This window comes from Cydia pomonella, chromosome 7 (assembly GCF_033807575.1).
Source record: "Cydia pomonella isolate Wapato2018A chromosome 7, ilCydPomo1, whole genome shotgun sequence".
Lineage (NCBI taxonomy): Eukaryota > Metazoa > Arthropoda > Insecta > Lepidoptera > Tortricidae > Cydia > Cydia pomonella.
In genome coordinates, this window is record NC_084709.1 from 11,391,449 (window position 1) to 11,408,052 (window position 16,604).

The 16,604-nt window shown below is 37.7% G+C and overlaps 1 protein-coding gene across 1 annotated transcript in view; it reads right to left on the minus strand.

The window, feature by feature from the left end:
• Positions 1-16,604, minus strand: part of LOC133519804 (putative uncharacterized protein DDB_G0282133) — a 198,217-nt gene that overhangs the window by 141,434 nt on the left and 40,179 nt on the right. The window contains exon 2 of the mRNA XM_061853915.1: positions 9,880-10,047. Coding sequence (XP_061709899.1) covers positions 9,880-10,011 — 132 coding nt within the window. The 5' untranslated portion in view covers positions 10,012-10,047. The remainder of the gene's footprint in view (positions 1-9,879; positions 10,048-16,604) is intronic.

Below are 16,604 nucleotides of genomic sequence, written 5' to 3' on the forward strand. Positions count from 1 at the left end.
AATAGTATCCGTTTCAGCTGAAAGGGAGGTAATATTTAAGTTGGCAGACGTGCTGTTTCGACATACATCTGTGAGATTATTTGTTTTGCTGGAAAAAAATGGGTTCACAGCACCAATTTTATTTACAATGAATTGGAAAATAGACATAATGGAAACGTTTTCATAAGTTTACATCACACGAACGGAAATTTGAAGTTGAACTGTGTTATGTAAATACGTTTTGGGGTACTAATGTGAACAATTACCCAGCTTCTATTAGCGAGACCTTACATGAGTTCACTTTTTACAATAACACCATTTTATCTAAAAACTTAGTCCAATTGCAAGAACTTGGTTAAGCAAAGGTTGCAACGTTGAGGAACACACAAAAACATGTTAAATTGAATAAAAAGATTGATCTTCCTACATCTGTACAATATTCTCATCCTCTGTTTATTGAGGCATCAATGCCAAAGTTTATTTAATAAATTGCGACGGCGTTGAAACAAAGCCAAGAAGGAATCTTAAAAGCATTCCTACCGTATAGAAAGGGGCAGCGGAAATCGTTCACTGGTGTCGGAGAAAGATCGGAACAGACAAACAAACAGGCGTTGGAAGATTTATTGTTTGAGAGCCGATTTATTTCAACCCTGTCTGCGCTGCAACTCGGGATATTAAAACTTTGAGAGCTTTTGTCATATGTTTTGCTCGCTATTCTATAGAGTAATTGGTCAATACCCGTAGGTTATTTGTCTTCCTTGTATTTTTTAGCGTCCTGCTTGAAATCATTTCAAATCATAACCGAAGGTGTATGGAACGTATGGACACAACATTCGCCTCTTCAAGCAGCCTACTATTGGAAAACTAAATATGTAAGTAAATAATTAAAAAATCACTCATATTCCGTTGTTTTTTATCCTCCATTTTTTTAGTGTTTTTTCATTCGATTACCCGACCTCACCTTAAGACGCCGCCGTACCACGCCGTACCACAAGTTGACACTTGACGTTTACTTTAGCGACTGCGTGAACTCAATCGCAGTCCATCTCGATTGCACTGATGGATTTGTGCGATAGAGACGGAATGCGATCAAGATCACGCAGTCGCTAACGTCAATGTCAAATGCCAACCCGTGGTAGCCGTGCTTACCTTAAGTATATTTCATTTACTTTAACGTCGTGGTCCAGAACTTATCGCGTATTATCACAATAAAATCAATCATCGTACACACAACACATAAAACATTATACGAATTATAATGTTGCACAGTCCATACATATGATACACAGAACAGATGAATCAAAAACATATGTACTCAACATTCGCCTCTTCACGCAACCTACTATGGGGAAACACAAACAACAAGTCATCCTCTATTATACCGTGGTCAAGAAGTTTATCACATATGTTATCTTACCGATCGTAAACACAATAACACATCCAACATAACAAACGGCACCAAGTAAGTCAAGCATGGTCCATAACATACATAATAACTCATATGCTACATGGATAACATGGAACTGCTGAATCAATAACATATGAACTCAACATTCGCATCCTCAGGCAACCTACTGTTGCAAACTGCATAGCTTACATTTCATCCTATATTATACAGCGGCCAAGAAAGTTATCACGTGTTACCTTCGATCATAAACACAATAACACATCAAACATAACAAACTGCACCAAGTAAGTGAAGTATGGTCCATAACTCATATGCTACACGGGGCGGCTGAATCAGAAACATATGAACTCAACATTCGCCTTTTCAGGCAACCTACTATAGGAAAACTACATAGCTTACATTAGACCCTCTATTATACCGTGGTCAAGAAGTTTATCACGTGTTATCTTACCGATCGTAAACACAATAACACATCCAACATAACAAACAGCAAGTAAGTGAAGCATGGTCCATAACTCATATGATGCACGCTCCGGCTGATTTATATAGACCAGGTTGACCCAGGAGTCAGCGGCTGTACGTGCACTTTCTATTCAGTAGCATTCAGCTAGTGAAGTACTCGCAGTGTTCCGACTCAATGGAACCCATTGACTTGAATACTCGCCATACTTTTCGTAAGAGGGATTGGTAATGCACCCTTGAAAGTTGAGAGCGACTTTTAGTTTACTCCGACGAGATTAAAACTATCAAATGACAAAACGTGCAATGCCATATATAATCACTTCATGGTATAAGGTATAATAACTCATATGCTACATGGATAACATGGAACTGCTGAATCAATAACATATGAACTCAACATTCGCATCCTCAGGCAACCTACTGTTGCAAACTGCATAGCTTACATTTCATCCTATATTATACAGCGGCCAAGAAAGTTATCACGTGTTACCTTCGATCATAAACACAATAACACATCAAACATAACAAACTGCACCAAGTAAGTGAAGTATGGTCCATAACTCATATGCTACACGGGGCGGCTGAATCAGAAACATATGAACTCAACATTCGCCTTTTCAGGCAACCTACTATAGGAAAACTACATAGCTTACATTAGACCCTCTATTATACCGTGGTCAAGAAGTTTATCACGTGTTATCTTACCGATCGTAAACACAATAACACATCCAACATAACAAACAGCAAGTAAGTGAAGCATGGTCCATAACTCATATGATGCACGCTCCGGCTGATTTATATAGACCAGGTTGACCCAGGAGTCAGCGGCTGTACGTGCACTTTCTATTCAGTAGCATTCAGCTAGTGAAGTACTCGCAGTGTTCCGACTCAATGGAACCCATTGACTTGAATACTCGCCATACTTTTCGTAAGAGGGATTGGTAATGCACCCTTGAAAGTTGAGAGCGACTTTTAGTTTACTCCGACGAGATTAAAACTATCAAATGACAAAACGTGCAATGCCATATATAATCACTTCATGGTATAAGGTATACTAGTTCCAAGGTATCCTAATTAATAGTATAGATATGTTTGAAAAATTTAGATGGACGGATGTCAATCACTCGCACATTAACATTATTGAGTGTATTCACGTTGGACTGTGAATTGAATTTCTTCCAGCTTATTTAGAACTCTGCAGGTTTTTTACTTTTTGTGATACTTGGTTCCTGCCTTACGCTTATTCTTCGCTTAATTCCTGTCAGTGTCCAGCGCAGTTCGGTTTTCATTCAACCTTAGTATTGTCATCATCATCATCATCATCATCATCATATCAGCCTTTTATCGCCCACTGCTGAGCATAGGCCTCTCTTCTAGTACGCCACTTATCCCGGTCCCGAGCCAGTCTCATCCAGAAGTGACCCGCAGTCTTCCGAATGTCGTCCACCCAACGAGCCAACGGACGCCAGGCACTCCTTTCGTCTGAAAGCGGCCACCATTCCGTTAGCGTTAGTTAGTATTGTACTCACAAACAAGTCAAACCGTCCACTTTGTATAAAGTTTCAATTGATCATTTATTTTGCTATAAATTCTAGTTTTAAATTAATCTTAGCACATCCCTATCGACTGAGCTGCATTCTCGATCACGTAACCCAATCCCGAGATTACAATGTAATGGCTATTATAAGATCGCCTATGCCTCTGACCTCGTGTACGACGTCCTGTAATTTATAATTATACATTTGGTAATTTATAATTACATAGTCCGATCTCTGCGCTGCCGGTCGGCCGCATAATACAGTTATATGCCTTAATGACTTGCGTAGTGTTATACCTGTATGTACATTATGCGTACCTACATAAAGTTGGGATATAAATAAGTTGAAGTTTTTTTATATCGTTCATATAAAATTAATTGTTTATATAATAATATTAGAAACCGGACCCAATAAGGCCTGGTTTTCCCTCTGGATTGGAATGTCAGATGGCGGTACTTGTGATAAAACTAGTGCCTACACCAATTCATGGGATTAGTTGTCAGCTTGTTAGCTCCTAAGAGCCGTGGAAACCATTGGGACCTTTTACATCTCCAGATTTAATGTACCTAATTTTAACAATAGAGACTATACTACATCGCTATTGTATTGTAGTAATAATTTATTTTAAGATTATTATAATGTAATGTGTACCCAGGTAGCTGTTGTATTTATAAATGTTGTTATGTATTTTTCATGTCACTATATGATGTTACTATAAATGTTGTATTGACTTGTAAAAGAGCCCTTGAGGCCTACTTGCAGATTTTTTTTTTAATTTTGATTTTTTTGAAAAAGATCGGAACATCGCTAGGAAGATGATGATGTATAAATAAAACGTATGTAATTACAAATATAACTTTTTTGAATAAAATACATATTATTATAAATTATATTTGCATTGGAAATTAATCAGATAATGAATTAGGCTGAAAGTGCATCGGACCAAGCTCAAACTAATCAAAGTTAAAAATCAATAAGCTGACTAATGCAAACAAGCTAAATGCATTACAGACAGGGCAATGCACGATTGAATTAATTACTCGATTACAACTAATGGCCGCTGCAACCGAATGCACTTGATTTATTGGGGCTAACTGGATATTTCCAGGAGGCCGATTCGAAAATATAACTAAAAACAATTTGATATGATTTTGATACCAAGCGCCAGTGCATCTTACTTGTACTTACATTTTAGTGCGAGCGAGATGCTTTAAGTGAAATAAAACCGGCCAAGAGCATGTCGGGCCACGCTCAGTGTAGGGTTCCGTAGTTACTCTTCCGTCACAATAAGCTAAACTGGAGCTTAAAGTATAGTAAATTGTTAACCAAGGGATGAAACGGTACCTTTCACCCGAGTTAAACAAATAGGCAAATTTGCATTATCAGTACCTAATTAAAGTAAGTCTTTTTACTATGAAGGGAAAACTTTTTGCGATAACTCAAAAACAGCTAAACTGATCATATCCGCTATTGTTTTCATTTAATGTCTTTCTTAAGCTCTACTTCCACGATTTTTTTCATATTTTTTGGACCTATGGTTCAAAAGTTAGAGGGGGGGGGGGGGGGACACATTTTTTTTTTTCTTTCGAAGCGATTATCTCCGAATATATTCACTTTATCAAAAAATGTTTTTTGAAAACCCCTATTAGTTTTGAAAGACCTTTCCAACGATATCCCACACTCTAGGGTTGAAGCGAAAAAAAAATTTCACCCCCAATTTACGTGTAGGGGAGGTACCCTAAAAAAAATTAAATTTTTAGATTTTATTGTACGACTTAGTCGGCTTTATTGATTTATATATCCATGCCAAATTTCTGCTTTCTAGCACTAACGACCACGGATCAAAGCCTCGGACAGACAGACAGACAGACAGACAGACAGACAGACAGACAGACAGACAGACAGACAGACAGACAGACAGACAGACAGACAGACAGACAGACAGACAGACAGACAGACAGACAGACAGACAGACAGACAGACAGACGGACATGGCGAAACTATAAGGGTTCCTAGTTGACTACGGAACCCTAAAAACATATCACCATATTCAATGGCGTCCTAGCCTAGTCGGTAGTGCTTACGAACTAGGAGGTCCCGGATTCAAATCCCAGCGAGGGCATTTATTTGTGTGTTAATCTATAACTAACTAACTAACTACTAATTTGGCTGCATGACCCAAAGAGGGTCTTGGCCTGCAAAACAAAAGAACGCCACTTTTCTCGATCCTGCGCCGCTTCCTGCCAATTATCGGCTTGGAGCTGCCGCGTCTACGCTGGTTCCCCAGCGGTATCTGGGTCGACCCACCGGGCGGCCACCAGTCGGTCTTACCAAGTACGCCCTCATGGCAGTCCGATCCTCTTCCATTCTAAGTAGGTGGACGAACCAGCGAAGTCTGTGGGATTTGGTTTCACCGATGATATTAGGTTCATCCACCAACTCCTCGGCATTATTCCTTATCCTCCACCTGCCATCATCTCTCTTGATAGGTCCCAGGATTTTTCGAAAGTCCTTTCTTTTCGCTGCCAGGAGCTGACTTTCCTCTTTTTGTGTTAGTGTCCAGGCCTCACAACCATACGTAAGGATTGGTCGAATGATGGTGTTCATCTATATATTGCATGAATTATGGATGTTTTATATTTATTTGTGTTATCTTTATTATACAAAAGAAAACCTGTACCTAAAACCAGTACAAAAAGCGGACATAATACCATAAGGCATTCTCTATTAGTCAACCTAAGGTACCTATTTATCACAGGCCTTATTGAGCTTACTGGGGTGGGGCTAGGTCGATTTATATAAGATAGTCCCTTAATATTTATTATTTATATCAATAACAAATTAACTAGGTAAAGATTACAGAAGTTCGAATGGTGCTCTAGTTATTGGTCAGGTTCGGCTTGGGCTGTAAATAATTTAAGGTAGTCATCAATTTGGACGTTTACGGATTGGCAAGCTGAATATTTGCATAACCAATATGAAATACTCGTAAAATAATACTAACAGGCGTCTACCGCGTTTAAATCATAATAACTTTCATTACAGGTATTATTGTGAACCGTTTGTTTGAACAGAAGTTAGGCTGATTATAGTGATTATATGATTCTTGTCTGTATCCTTGTTCCATTTTCCGAAATGTTACTTAATTTATATTTCTTTACGAGTATAATAATCCATTTTATTTCCAAAAACAATACTTATACATAATGGATAATATACAGAGGATTACTAAATTTGCTTAAATCTAAAATAGACCTTTGAGGCATTGTACCAAGGATGCTGGCCGCATTTCCTCGTTGATTTATTTCTTTTTTTTGTAAGTAATTCATAACTTTGGTATTTTTTATTTACGTTATAACATGACAGGAGTTTCATAGTATTAAAATGTGTTCCTATTTAAATAATAATATAAATAATGATAATGAAAAGTAATTCAGACACCATAATACAAATATCAACGGCTTCCTAGCCTAATCGTCTGTGACTCTGCGTACAAAGCAGGAGGCCCCGGATTCCAATACTGGTAAGGGCATTTATTTACGTGTTTATAACATTAGTTCTTGAGTTATTAATGTTTTCTATGTATCTATAAGTATATGATACATATCTTCGTCAAGTACCCACTACATAAGCCTTACTGAACTTACTATAGGACTAGGTCGCTTTGAGAATACTGTCCCATAATATTTATTTATTTAATACCCATGACCTCTAGTTGCAGCAATTAGGTCGATTAGATTTTTCTCACAAAGTAATTTAATCGTGCTGTTCTGAAACTAATGGGTAAACAGCGTTTCATCTAAAAGCGTTAATTAACGCAGAGGGAGCATAAACACGTGTAAACTGGGCATACGTAAGCCATCACAGCTGCGTACTGTTTATGTGGCCAGTCTCACCCAAACCAAATGTTTGTTGAGAGAACTTTGGACAATTGGGAGCATGAGGAGGAAGTAATTTAAGGTTATTTTGAATTGATACTTGTGTGGTTATCATTTGATATTTACCACTAGCTTAGCGGTGAAGGAAAACATCGTGAGGAAACCTGCATACATCGGCGAAGAAGATAGATAGATAGATAAACCATTTATTCGCTTGCCACAATACACACAACTATACAAAAAAATAATACAAACAATAGCAACACCAAAATAAAAATTAAATAAAGAGCAAAAAGCATCAATAAAAGGTAATGTGTGCTGTGTGCGTTGCAGCAAAACAAAAGGGTTCTGGCTCAGTAATACGCTCCACTCTTTCGGGTGAAGCACTGATAATTCTGCTAGAACCCAGATCACGAACGATTCACGATGTAACAAAAAAAACATATATATACATAAATATTTAGTAGCATGCCTATAAAATAATAATACGTGTCGTAGTATGCATTATGTAAAAGTGTGGTGCGTGTTGGTGTATAGTACCTTATTATATCAGATGTCGAGTATAAAGAAATTCAAAGGTGTATGTGAAGTCTCCAACCCGCATTGGGCCAGCGTGGGGACTAAGTCCAAACCCTCACGCGCATAAGAGGAGGCCTGTGCCCAGCAGTGGGACGTATATAGGCTGAATTATTATTATTATTTTCTTGTAAGGTACTGCGACACCGACCTTGACCCGTAAGGGTCAAATCTGATTTATAGTAGGTACTTAAATAAGCTCAGCTTCGACACTCCATACGCCATACTCAATGTACGGTTCCATAGTTACCATTCTCTCATAATATGCTAAACGGGGGCTATTTGTATCATGATGTACATACAAGCATAAGGCGCTGACAAAGTATTACTTGAAAATAAAAGTGAAATAAAATCCAATAACAGCTAAATGCAGATATCAATCAGACGAAGCACCAGCCCTGTCCCGACCACACGGAGCGCGTCAGCTGTTCAGTAAATAAACACGTCCACCACACACGGCACTAGTTTACGATACGTGTTTGCGACTGCTGCTGTATGTAAGATCCAATGTGTTACTTTCCACTTGCTTTTCGCGACTCGGCCGTTTCGCGGCTGAATGTGAGGGTCAGTTCCTGCACGAACTTTTTTGTTGGGCATTCTGATATGGATCTGTCGGCTCTATTGATTTGGGTACCTTACGATGATAATGGTACTATCTGTAGGTACGTTCCAAAACATCACGTTTTACTATTTTTGGTTTCTATTTGTTTATGCGCGAGAGCTAGAGGCAGCACAATTTTGCAAACAAAGATCTGGGACTGTTTTTCATCAGGTTCGGGAAGTCGATGGAATGAAAGAAACCTAAAAAAAATACATAAATCTCGCTTAGTGTGGTAGGGCACAGCACAGCGGATGTCATTCCAGATCTAAAGCAGAGCCCCACTGGGGAAGTACCTCCACCTTACAGAAAACCGCAGCCAAATAACACTAGACCCTACTCATAGTGTTGTGTTCCTGCCGGTGAGTAAGGTTGCCAGAGCTCAAGGAGGGTACGGAGTGTTAGAGTCGGCAACGCGTATGTAACTCCTCTGAAGTTATAGGCGTACATACGCTACGGAGACTGCTTACCATCAGGCGGGCCGTATAAGCATACGGCCGTCGGTGGCAAGCGCCGTAAAAAAAAAGATGACCATTAACCGTAAGTAATTAAGTATAGGTAGGTCTGCAGCATGATAAGAAATTAGGATACTTAGCAAACCAGTTTCCTTTTATAGTAAATAGGTACCTCTCTAGAAGGTCATGATCAGTGAATTGACATTTAATTACTGCGCATACTTTCATTTGTTTCCGTGGATGGTAAAAGCCGTGTAAAGGCACAAGCAATTAGGTTTGTAGAATATAGTGCGTTTCCTTCTGTTCTCATTACCTACAACATAAGACTTGAAATCTACCATTTTTATGACATTTTACGCTACCTACTAAAGCGAAAATTCGCCGATAAATATATTTTATGTTTATGAGCACAGAAAGTTTTATATTTTCAATTCTAACTAATAAATAGCGCCGGCAGCACTAAATAAACTTAATATAATAAAGCTACGAACTGAAGTATCGCAATACAGCGCAGGCCTTCTGCTGCCATCCTAAATAAGAAATCACAAATTGATGGCGACTTAGTCTCATTTTCATATCACTCACCCGTGCATCTTGCAATTCGTTCGTAATGATACATTGACAATTAAACGTTTATTTCAGGTCAGAAGCCTATAATTTTTACATGCGAAAATGATATATTGAAGATACGAAGCAAATAAAACATATCGATATCAGATTCTTAACGTTCAAATACAATTTCTGGCAGCGTTGTTCATTTGCTTCGCGGCCGTTTTGCCTTCGGCAGGCGGGGACTAACAAGGAAGAGTTACCAGCCTGGAAGGGCATAATACAGATGTAAATCGCGAAGCAATGCTGCAGAATCAGCTGACGATGGTGTCACTGTCCGCCCGCACCGCGGTCGCCTATGCCTTAAGACAGGTGGGATTAAGTAGTACTAGAACTAACCCGGAACTACAAAGCGGTACTGATAAATACTACACACCTGGAAGAGCAGATACCCGGAGTCATACATCCAGAAGTCCTCAGGCGCGTTGCCGGGCTTGGTGAGCTGGATCGCGAGGCAACGCTGCAGAATCAGCTGGCAGCGTTGCCCGCCCGCTCCGCGGCCGCTCATGCCTTAGGCGGGCGGGGGCGCGGGCAGCGGCATGCTCTGTTGACAAAAAGTTATACTTAGACTCTTAGTAACTTTGTGCATGGTTATGTTAGGAAGGTGAAAATTATCATCTAAGTTAAAAAAAATAGGAACAAACAAATACCTACCTCGGAGAAATAAAATAATTATTTCCCTATAAATCATCTATGAAATGAATTTTTCTTTATACTCTGTGATTTAAATAACTCGCCTAGTAAATATTTTTGCTCAGTACATGAGTATTACAGTAATAAATCGTCTTCCTAATCGTCTTCGTAATTAACCTTTTAAAAAACTCTGTTCAATACGTATTTAAATCCATATTATTAGAAATGAAGATGCAGCTGCGAGAGATGTATTCAGAGCTGCCGCAGGTGTACGGCCGATTGAATAGAATTGAAATACTCTGGTTTTTAATGAGTTTTCTTTTCAATCACTTAATTGCAATGCAGTAGAATATTTATATAAATAGCTTTACACTTACTACTAACATTTCGAGAATTGATTCAGGTACTCTAGGAGTTTGTATCTAATTTCGCAGAGAAAAGAAATGATACTGCTTTGATAAGTGTGAAAAGTTGTCAGCAAGTTCATCAAGAATAATTGTTCAGTCTTAGGTTACGGTTCGGTGACAGTGTTAGTCAAAAGCTAAAAAAACGTAAGTGTTAGATTACTGTCACATCACAGTTAAGACTTGAGATGATTCTGTCGGCACACCTCACGTTATAAGTTCTTATACGTGCATTGCTCGAAATATATAATTTATTCATCTTCAGTCGGAACATTAAGTAGGCACCTATAAATACACAAGTTCGTTCTTACAACATATAAAGCCCTAAGTTACTTTGATGATTGGATTTGCATTTCATAATACGAATTCTTATCGATGTAACATACCGTCACCATCCATATATGGTTACTTGGTTAGTGTAGCAACACCTCACAATACCTCAATTATAAAGTGTCATAATCTTAATACTCATATAGCACAAAGTTGTCAGTGTCAGCCAGAATTGGAAAAGCAGGTACTTGCAAAAGATTGACTTGATCTTTAGCCAAAAGAAATTGTTTTGGGTTTTTGTGAATTAAAACGAGTTCTTATAATTTATATGAATAATTAGCCAGAAGCTATGTGTCAATTGTCATATTTGAAAAAAAAAAAAAAGATTAATCATTGCCGTCAAAGGTACAGTATCCCATATAAATGTGCATGTTCTTCTGAGTAAATGACAATTTAATTGTCAATGTTTTGTGGAAAACTGTTTATCCCAATTGCGCCTTTTGTAATAGCATTTTCATAAGTTCTCCATCGCCAACAACACCTGTCAACTGACCCATTGCGACCTCGAAACATGAAATTAAGTACAAAATGTGGATAAGCTATTTCATATTTATCGGCGAAAACTTTTTATGGAGGTACCTACAACTACTTTGATACAGTTTTAGGTCGTTACGGATCACCGGTTTGCCTTGTATTTAGTGCAATACGGTGCGGTTTTATTCGAGTAATAAAATCGTAATTCCGATATCTTGCGATTAAGTTGTAGAGATTATGCATCCGTTACGTTATTTATGTTTCCGTTATAAGTGGGTGAATCACTGAGCCATTTCTAAGTAAAATCTTAAGAGAAATAAACATGATAACGTTTTGATTGCTCCTGTTTGTACCTATTACAGGTATTTTTCATTAAGCTCCTACGTAGTCGTTTATACTTTAAAAATTAAAGTCAAGGCATTCGCACGCATCTCATTACAAACTGTCATCTCTGAAATTAAAGCCGTAACCACCTTCACGAAGACAATAGTTGTAAAGACAAACGATTTACGACTGTCGGCCCTTGACCGGCTGATTACTGATAGTTTGAGAACAAGGAGACCGTGTCCTTTCACGGGTTTGACAATCGATGGAAATTAGTCTAAAATAGTCGAAGTTGAATTATATTTAAATAAAAAATTGCTTGAGTATTAAAAAAGCACTTACTTAATTTATGAACGTGAACAATACCTACCAATATTTTTTTTAGGTGAGGTACTCTAAAAAGACTAAATACATAGTAAATAGATATATAGCTATTCATAAACGTGCTACAAACTTCAATTAGCTATTATTTGTCTTCATCTGACATTTTTACTTATGTATTTTTAAGAAAGGAATAAAATATAAATTAACTAGTTGAGGCTTGTAAGTTTTATGAATAAAGACGATAATATTTTCCCAATGTGATTTAACTAGATCAAATATGTACGTACTTCTCGAAATATATTTTTTACATACGAGTCTTTGACCAAAATTATTTTTCTGTATTCTGTTAGTGTATGCAAATCTGAAATCACATAAAAATAAATACACAGGTAAGAAAATCGTTATAATTTTCAAATTTTGACATGTCAATCAGCTGTCATGTCACACTCCCCCAACTGCTGTCAAGAGTACCTTTGAGGCATATCCCCCTCGGTAAAACAACGTCTATCTCATACATGACAAGCTCTTTGCCCGACCTGCAAAATGTCGCACAATCAGGCTAATGCAATAAATATAGTGACTTAAGTTTGTATTTATTTTCATTCCGTTTTCGCAGCTTTTTGGAGTATTTGAAAAAAAAAATCAAGTTATTTTTTTTTATAATTTTAAAGCTAAAAATTATCGAATTGATAAAATTACCGCGTAGTAGGTACATAACGTTTTATTTCACTGTCCTTTTAACCTTATAACAACCAATAATGTTATGTCACCCAAAGACATCACTCAAGACCATTTCCGTTCACTAATAAATAAATGACAATGTGGCATTCAATCAAATACCCATATCACATGAATCTTTTTGCATGCTTCTACCAACGAACTAGTTACATGCTTCAAATACTGACAATTACACTAACAATTACTTAAAGAAAGTTATTTAACATCTAACAACATTAAGCACGACTTCTATTGGACAGTTGTATACAGTTTATTATAAGCAAGGCGTTATGGCTATAAACATCGTCGCGGAAGGCGACTAATTATATAAACCACCACATATTTCTACGGGACAGCTATGCTGCTTACAGATCACTTATCTCGTAAAACAAGATGGCGCATAATAAGATGACTCGTGTTACCAAAGCACAGGCGCTCGCAGTTAACTAATATTTTTTCAAACATGCGCGGATATAGTAGTATCCTTTATGTTCGCTATAATAGGCTGCGAAGCACCATATTGCAGGTGCTATAACGGCACGCATCAGCAACGGATTTTGATACAACATTGGCCCAGACTGACAAGTAGCCTCTCGTTGCACGTCGCGGCGCGGCTGACGCTGGAAACGTTTTTCAGCTGGAAAACTGTTTTGGGTACAACGCTGGTACGGTAGGGTCGGTAGGTACTAACCCTTAGCAAACGACGTAGTCAGTGTAGTGTTCAACCCTAGCTTTAACAATAATGGTAAAGAAACAGAGGGTAGTTTCTTGCCTCCCCTGTCCGCGCATAGCGAGAAATGTTTATCAATCCGCCATTGGATTTCGATCAACATATGTGGAGGTAAGTACAGTCCAATTTCAAGTAAGTATCCTGTTTCTAAGAAATTTATTAAATACTACTGATAAGCCTTATTGAGTTCAGCAGAAATATTTGTATTTTCTCCAAAATACACTTACAACTCGTCTGATGTTGCAGGTGTCCATGGGCGGCGGTAATCGCTTACCGTCAGGTGATCCGTCTGCTCGTTTGCCTCCTCTATCATAAAAAAATGACGAAATTATGAGAAGAAAATATTTCGCTAAATGACAAAAGGGCGTATAGGTATGGAAAACATCCACGACTCTACTACCCGGCCAGTTTTAGCAGCCTCATTTCCATAATCGGTGTACTTTACGCACTTTCCCATGATTCTATATCCTTAAACCATGGGTTTAAAGAATAGTTTCGCTTGTACATATAAATTTGTTGGTGAAATAGCCAGTGTTGTGAACATTATTCGACCACTGGCGTTTACATAATATTATATAATGTTAGTTTTGTTATCCTGTGTAAAATTGTAGCATACTGTCATCATTTGTTTAGGCTAGTGATAGCAGATTGGCATGTTACAAATGAAATACAAGTTACAGATACTGCACTGGCTAAGAAAGTTTACGGATTACGTCTGTCTCAGTCATGCATCAACATCCTTACAGCGAAAGGCAATTGATAATAGACATATTTGTATCTGTACGAAATATACACCTTGATTAGTAATCGTAACAATAACAGACCTCTAGCTTACATGGGCGCACTCGTTATACTCGAGTGCAAATAGCTTAGTAGTACTTCTACATACATTTCTATTAGTACGGTCGAGGAATTTAATTTCAGTACCATTTCGTACCATGTCATAGTGACAATAGTATGACGTCCCCTTACGACTTTTATAATGATTGTCACTGTGACAAATTACGAAATGGTATGGAAAATAATATCGTTTACAGTAGCTACATAGATCCTTCTTTTACATATTTATATCCCGGCTACTTGATGAATGACAGTCCAATTGCCTCAAACTATCCAACCGATCTGTCATTTGAGTGCAAAATTAATACAAAAGCAGGATGATTCGACAGACGAACTTATATATAAAAAAAAAACCGGCCAAGAGCATGTCGGGTCACGCTCAGTGTAGGGTTCCGTAGTTACTCTTCCGTCACAATAAGCTAAACTGGAGCTTAAAGTATAGTCAATTGTTAACCAAGGGATGAAACGGTACCTTTCACGCGAGTTAAACAAATAGGCAAATTTGCATAATCAGTACCGCTAGTGTAACTTTGATCGACATCATAACGTGACGAACGCGTTTGCGTTAAGTCTCATTTTGTATAGGATTTTGAGGTTCCAAAACGTCCCGCTTGGCGCGCTCTTTCGAAATCCAATACAAAATGAGACTAAACGATATGATGTCGATCAAAGTTACACTAGGGGTACAGTACCTAATTAAAGTAAGTCTTTTTACTATGAAGGGGAAACTTTTTGCGATAACTCAAAAACAGCAGAACTGATCATGTCCGCTATAGTTTTCATTTAATGTCTTTCTTAAGCTCTACTTCCACGATTTTTTTCATATTTTTTGGATCTATGGTTCAAAAGTTAGAGGGGGGGGGACACATTTTTTTTTCTTTCGGAGCGATTATCTCCGAATATATACACTTACCAAGAAATTTTTGTTGAAGACTCCTATTAGTTTTGAAAGACCTTTCCAACGATATCCCACACTGTAGGGTTGAAGCAAAAAAAAATGTTCACCCCCACTTTACGTGTAGGGGAGGTACCCTTAAAAAAATTAGTATTAGTATGTATAAGTTATTGTTACATAAAATTATCATACATGTTTCATTCAACAAATTATATTTACTTATTAAGGTCGTGTATATATATTTTTGGCATTTTTTCCCTATCGATATTTTTAGTCGTGACTGTACCAACATAACTTTGTATTTAGTTTTACGAGTGTTAATAGCAAAACGTATCAATCCCTACTTTTTACTGTCCGTAAACTGAATGCTGTCAGTTTAATTATCCTGACAAACAAGTGTTCAAGTTTTATCGGATAAAATAGCAGTAGTTACTTTACTCCGCTTCTGTTACCCACCTGTTTCTGTAATTATACCGGAAATCAATGTTTGATTTGGATTTATGCCAAAATAATACCTACCCTTATACTTTTAGGACAAAGGTTCTTGGGCAAAATTGGGCCAAAAAACAACAGAGTTGAAAATTAGGTCATTAGGTATTTCTATGTATTTCATTTCGTTTTATTGGTGCCTACCACGCGGAATTCCATTTCAGAACTGAGATATTTGCATTTTAGTCAAAATAGTGCGCGAACACCCTGCAGCAATCAATTTACTCTTACTTGGACCCTATTTCCTATTTCCTAGGTAATAAGAGTGATGATATTTTGACTGAAATACAAATACATATCTCAGTTCTGCAATGGAAATCCGCTTGGTGTCTATACAACGAAATGAAGTACATTGAAATGCCTATCTAATGAGCTAACTTTCATTTCTTTTGGTTTTTAGTCCAGGCTCCATACAAAGTTTCCTATGGTCCTTTACATTTACTTTCTGCCGTGGTGTGAAGGTTTCTTAATATCACAGGACGCTAGGTAATGGCTCACTATGAGCTATTTTTAATATATAAATCGTAAGCCGGGAATTCAAAGTTTATAAGACTTAGACCTAAGAAGACTTCTGCGCGCAGATTTTGAAATATAGGTAATGAAAGCCTTTCCAAGCTTAGGTAAAAATATGTATATGTTGTAGGTAGGTAGGCCATAAAACACTTCCTTTTTCAAATTCCTCAGCCAATCGCGTGTCCGTTGTTCGTTACAAATTGCGGCACCGCACCATTTTAAGAATTAAGGTCGTGCCACACTGGACCATTGTCCATTACAACGGAGTAAGCGCCAATTCTGGTTGTGCAACAAATGCATTACGAGATTAATGTCTTTACATCATCATTGGGGTCGTCTCCAATTTATTGTTAACTAAGCTGAACGAATTATGATTATTGTTTTCAGGATTTGACAAAGGTTTTCGGGCATGAGTCGGTGCTATAATC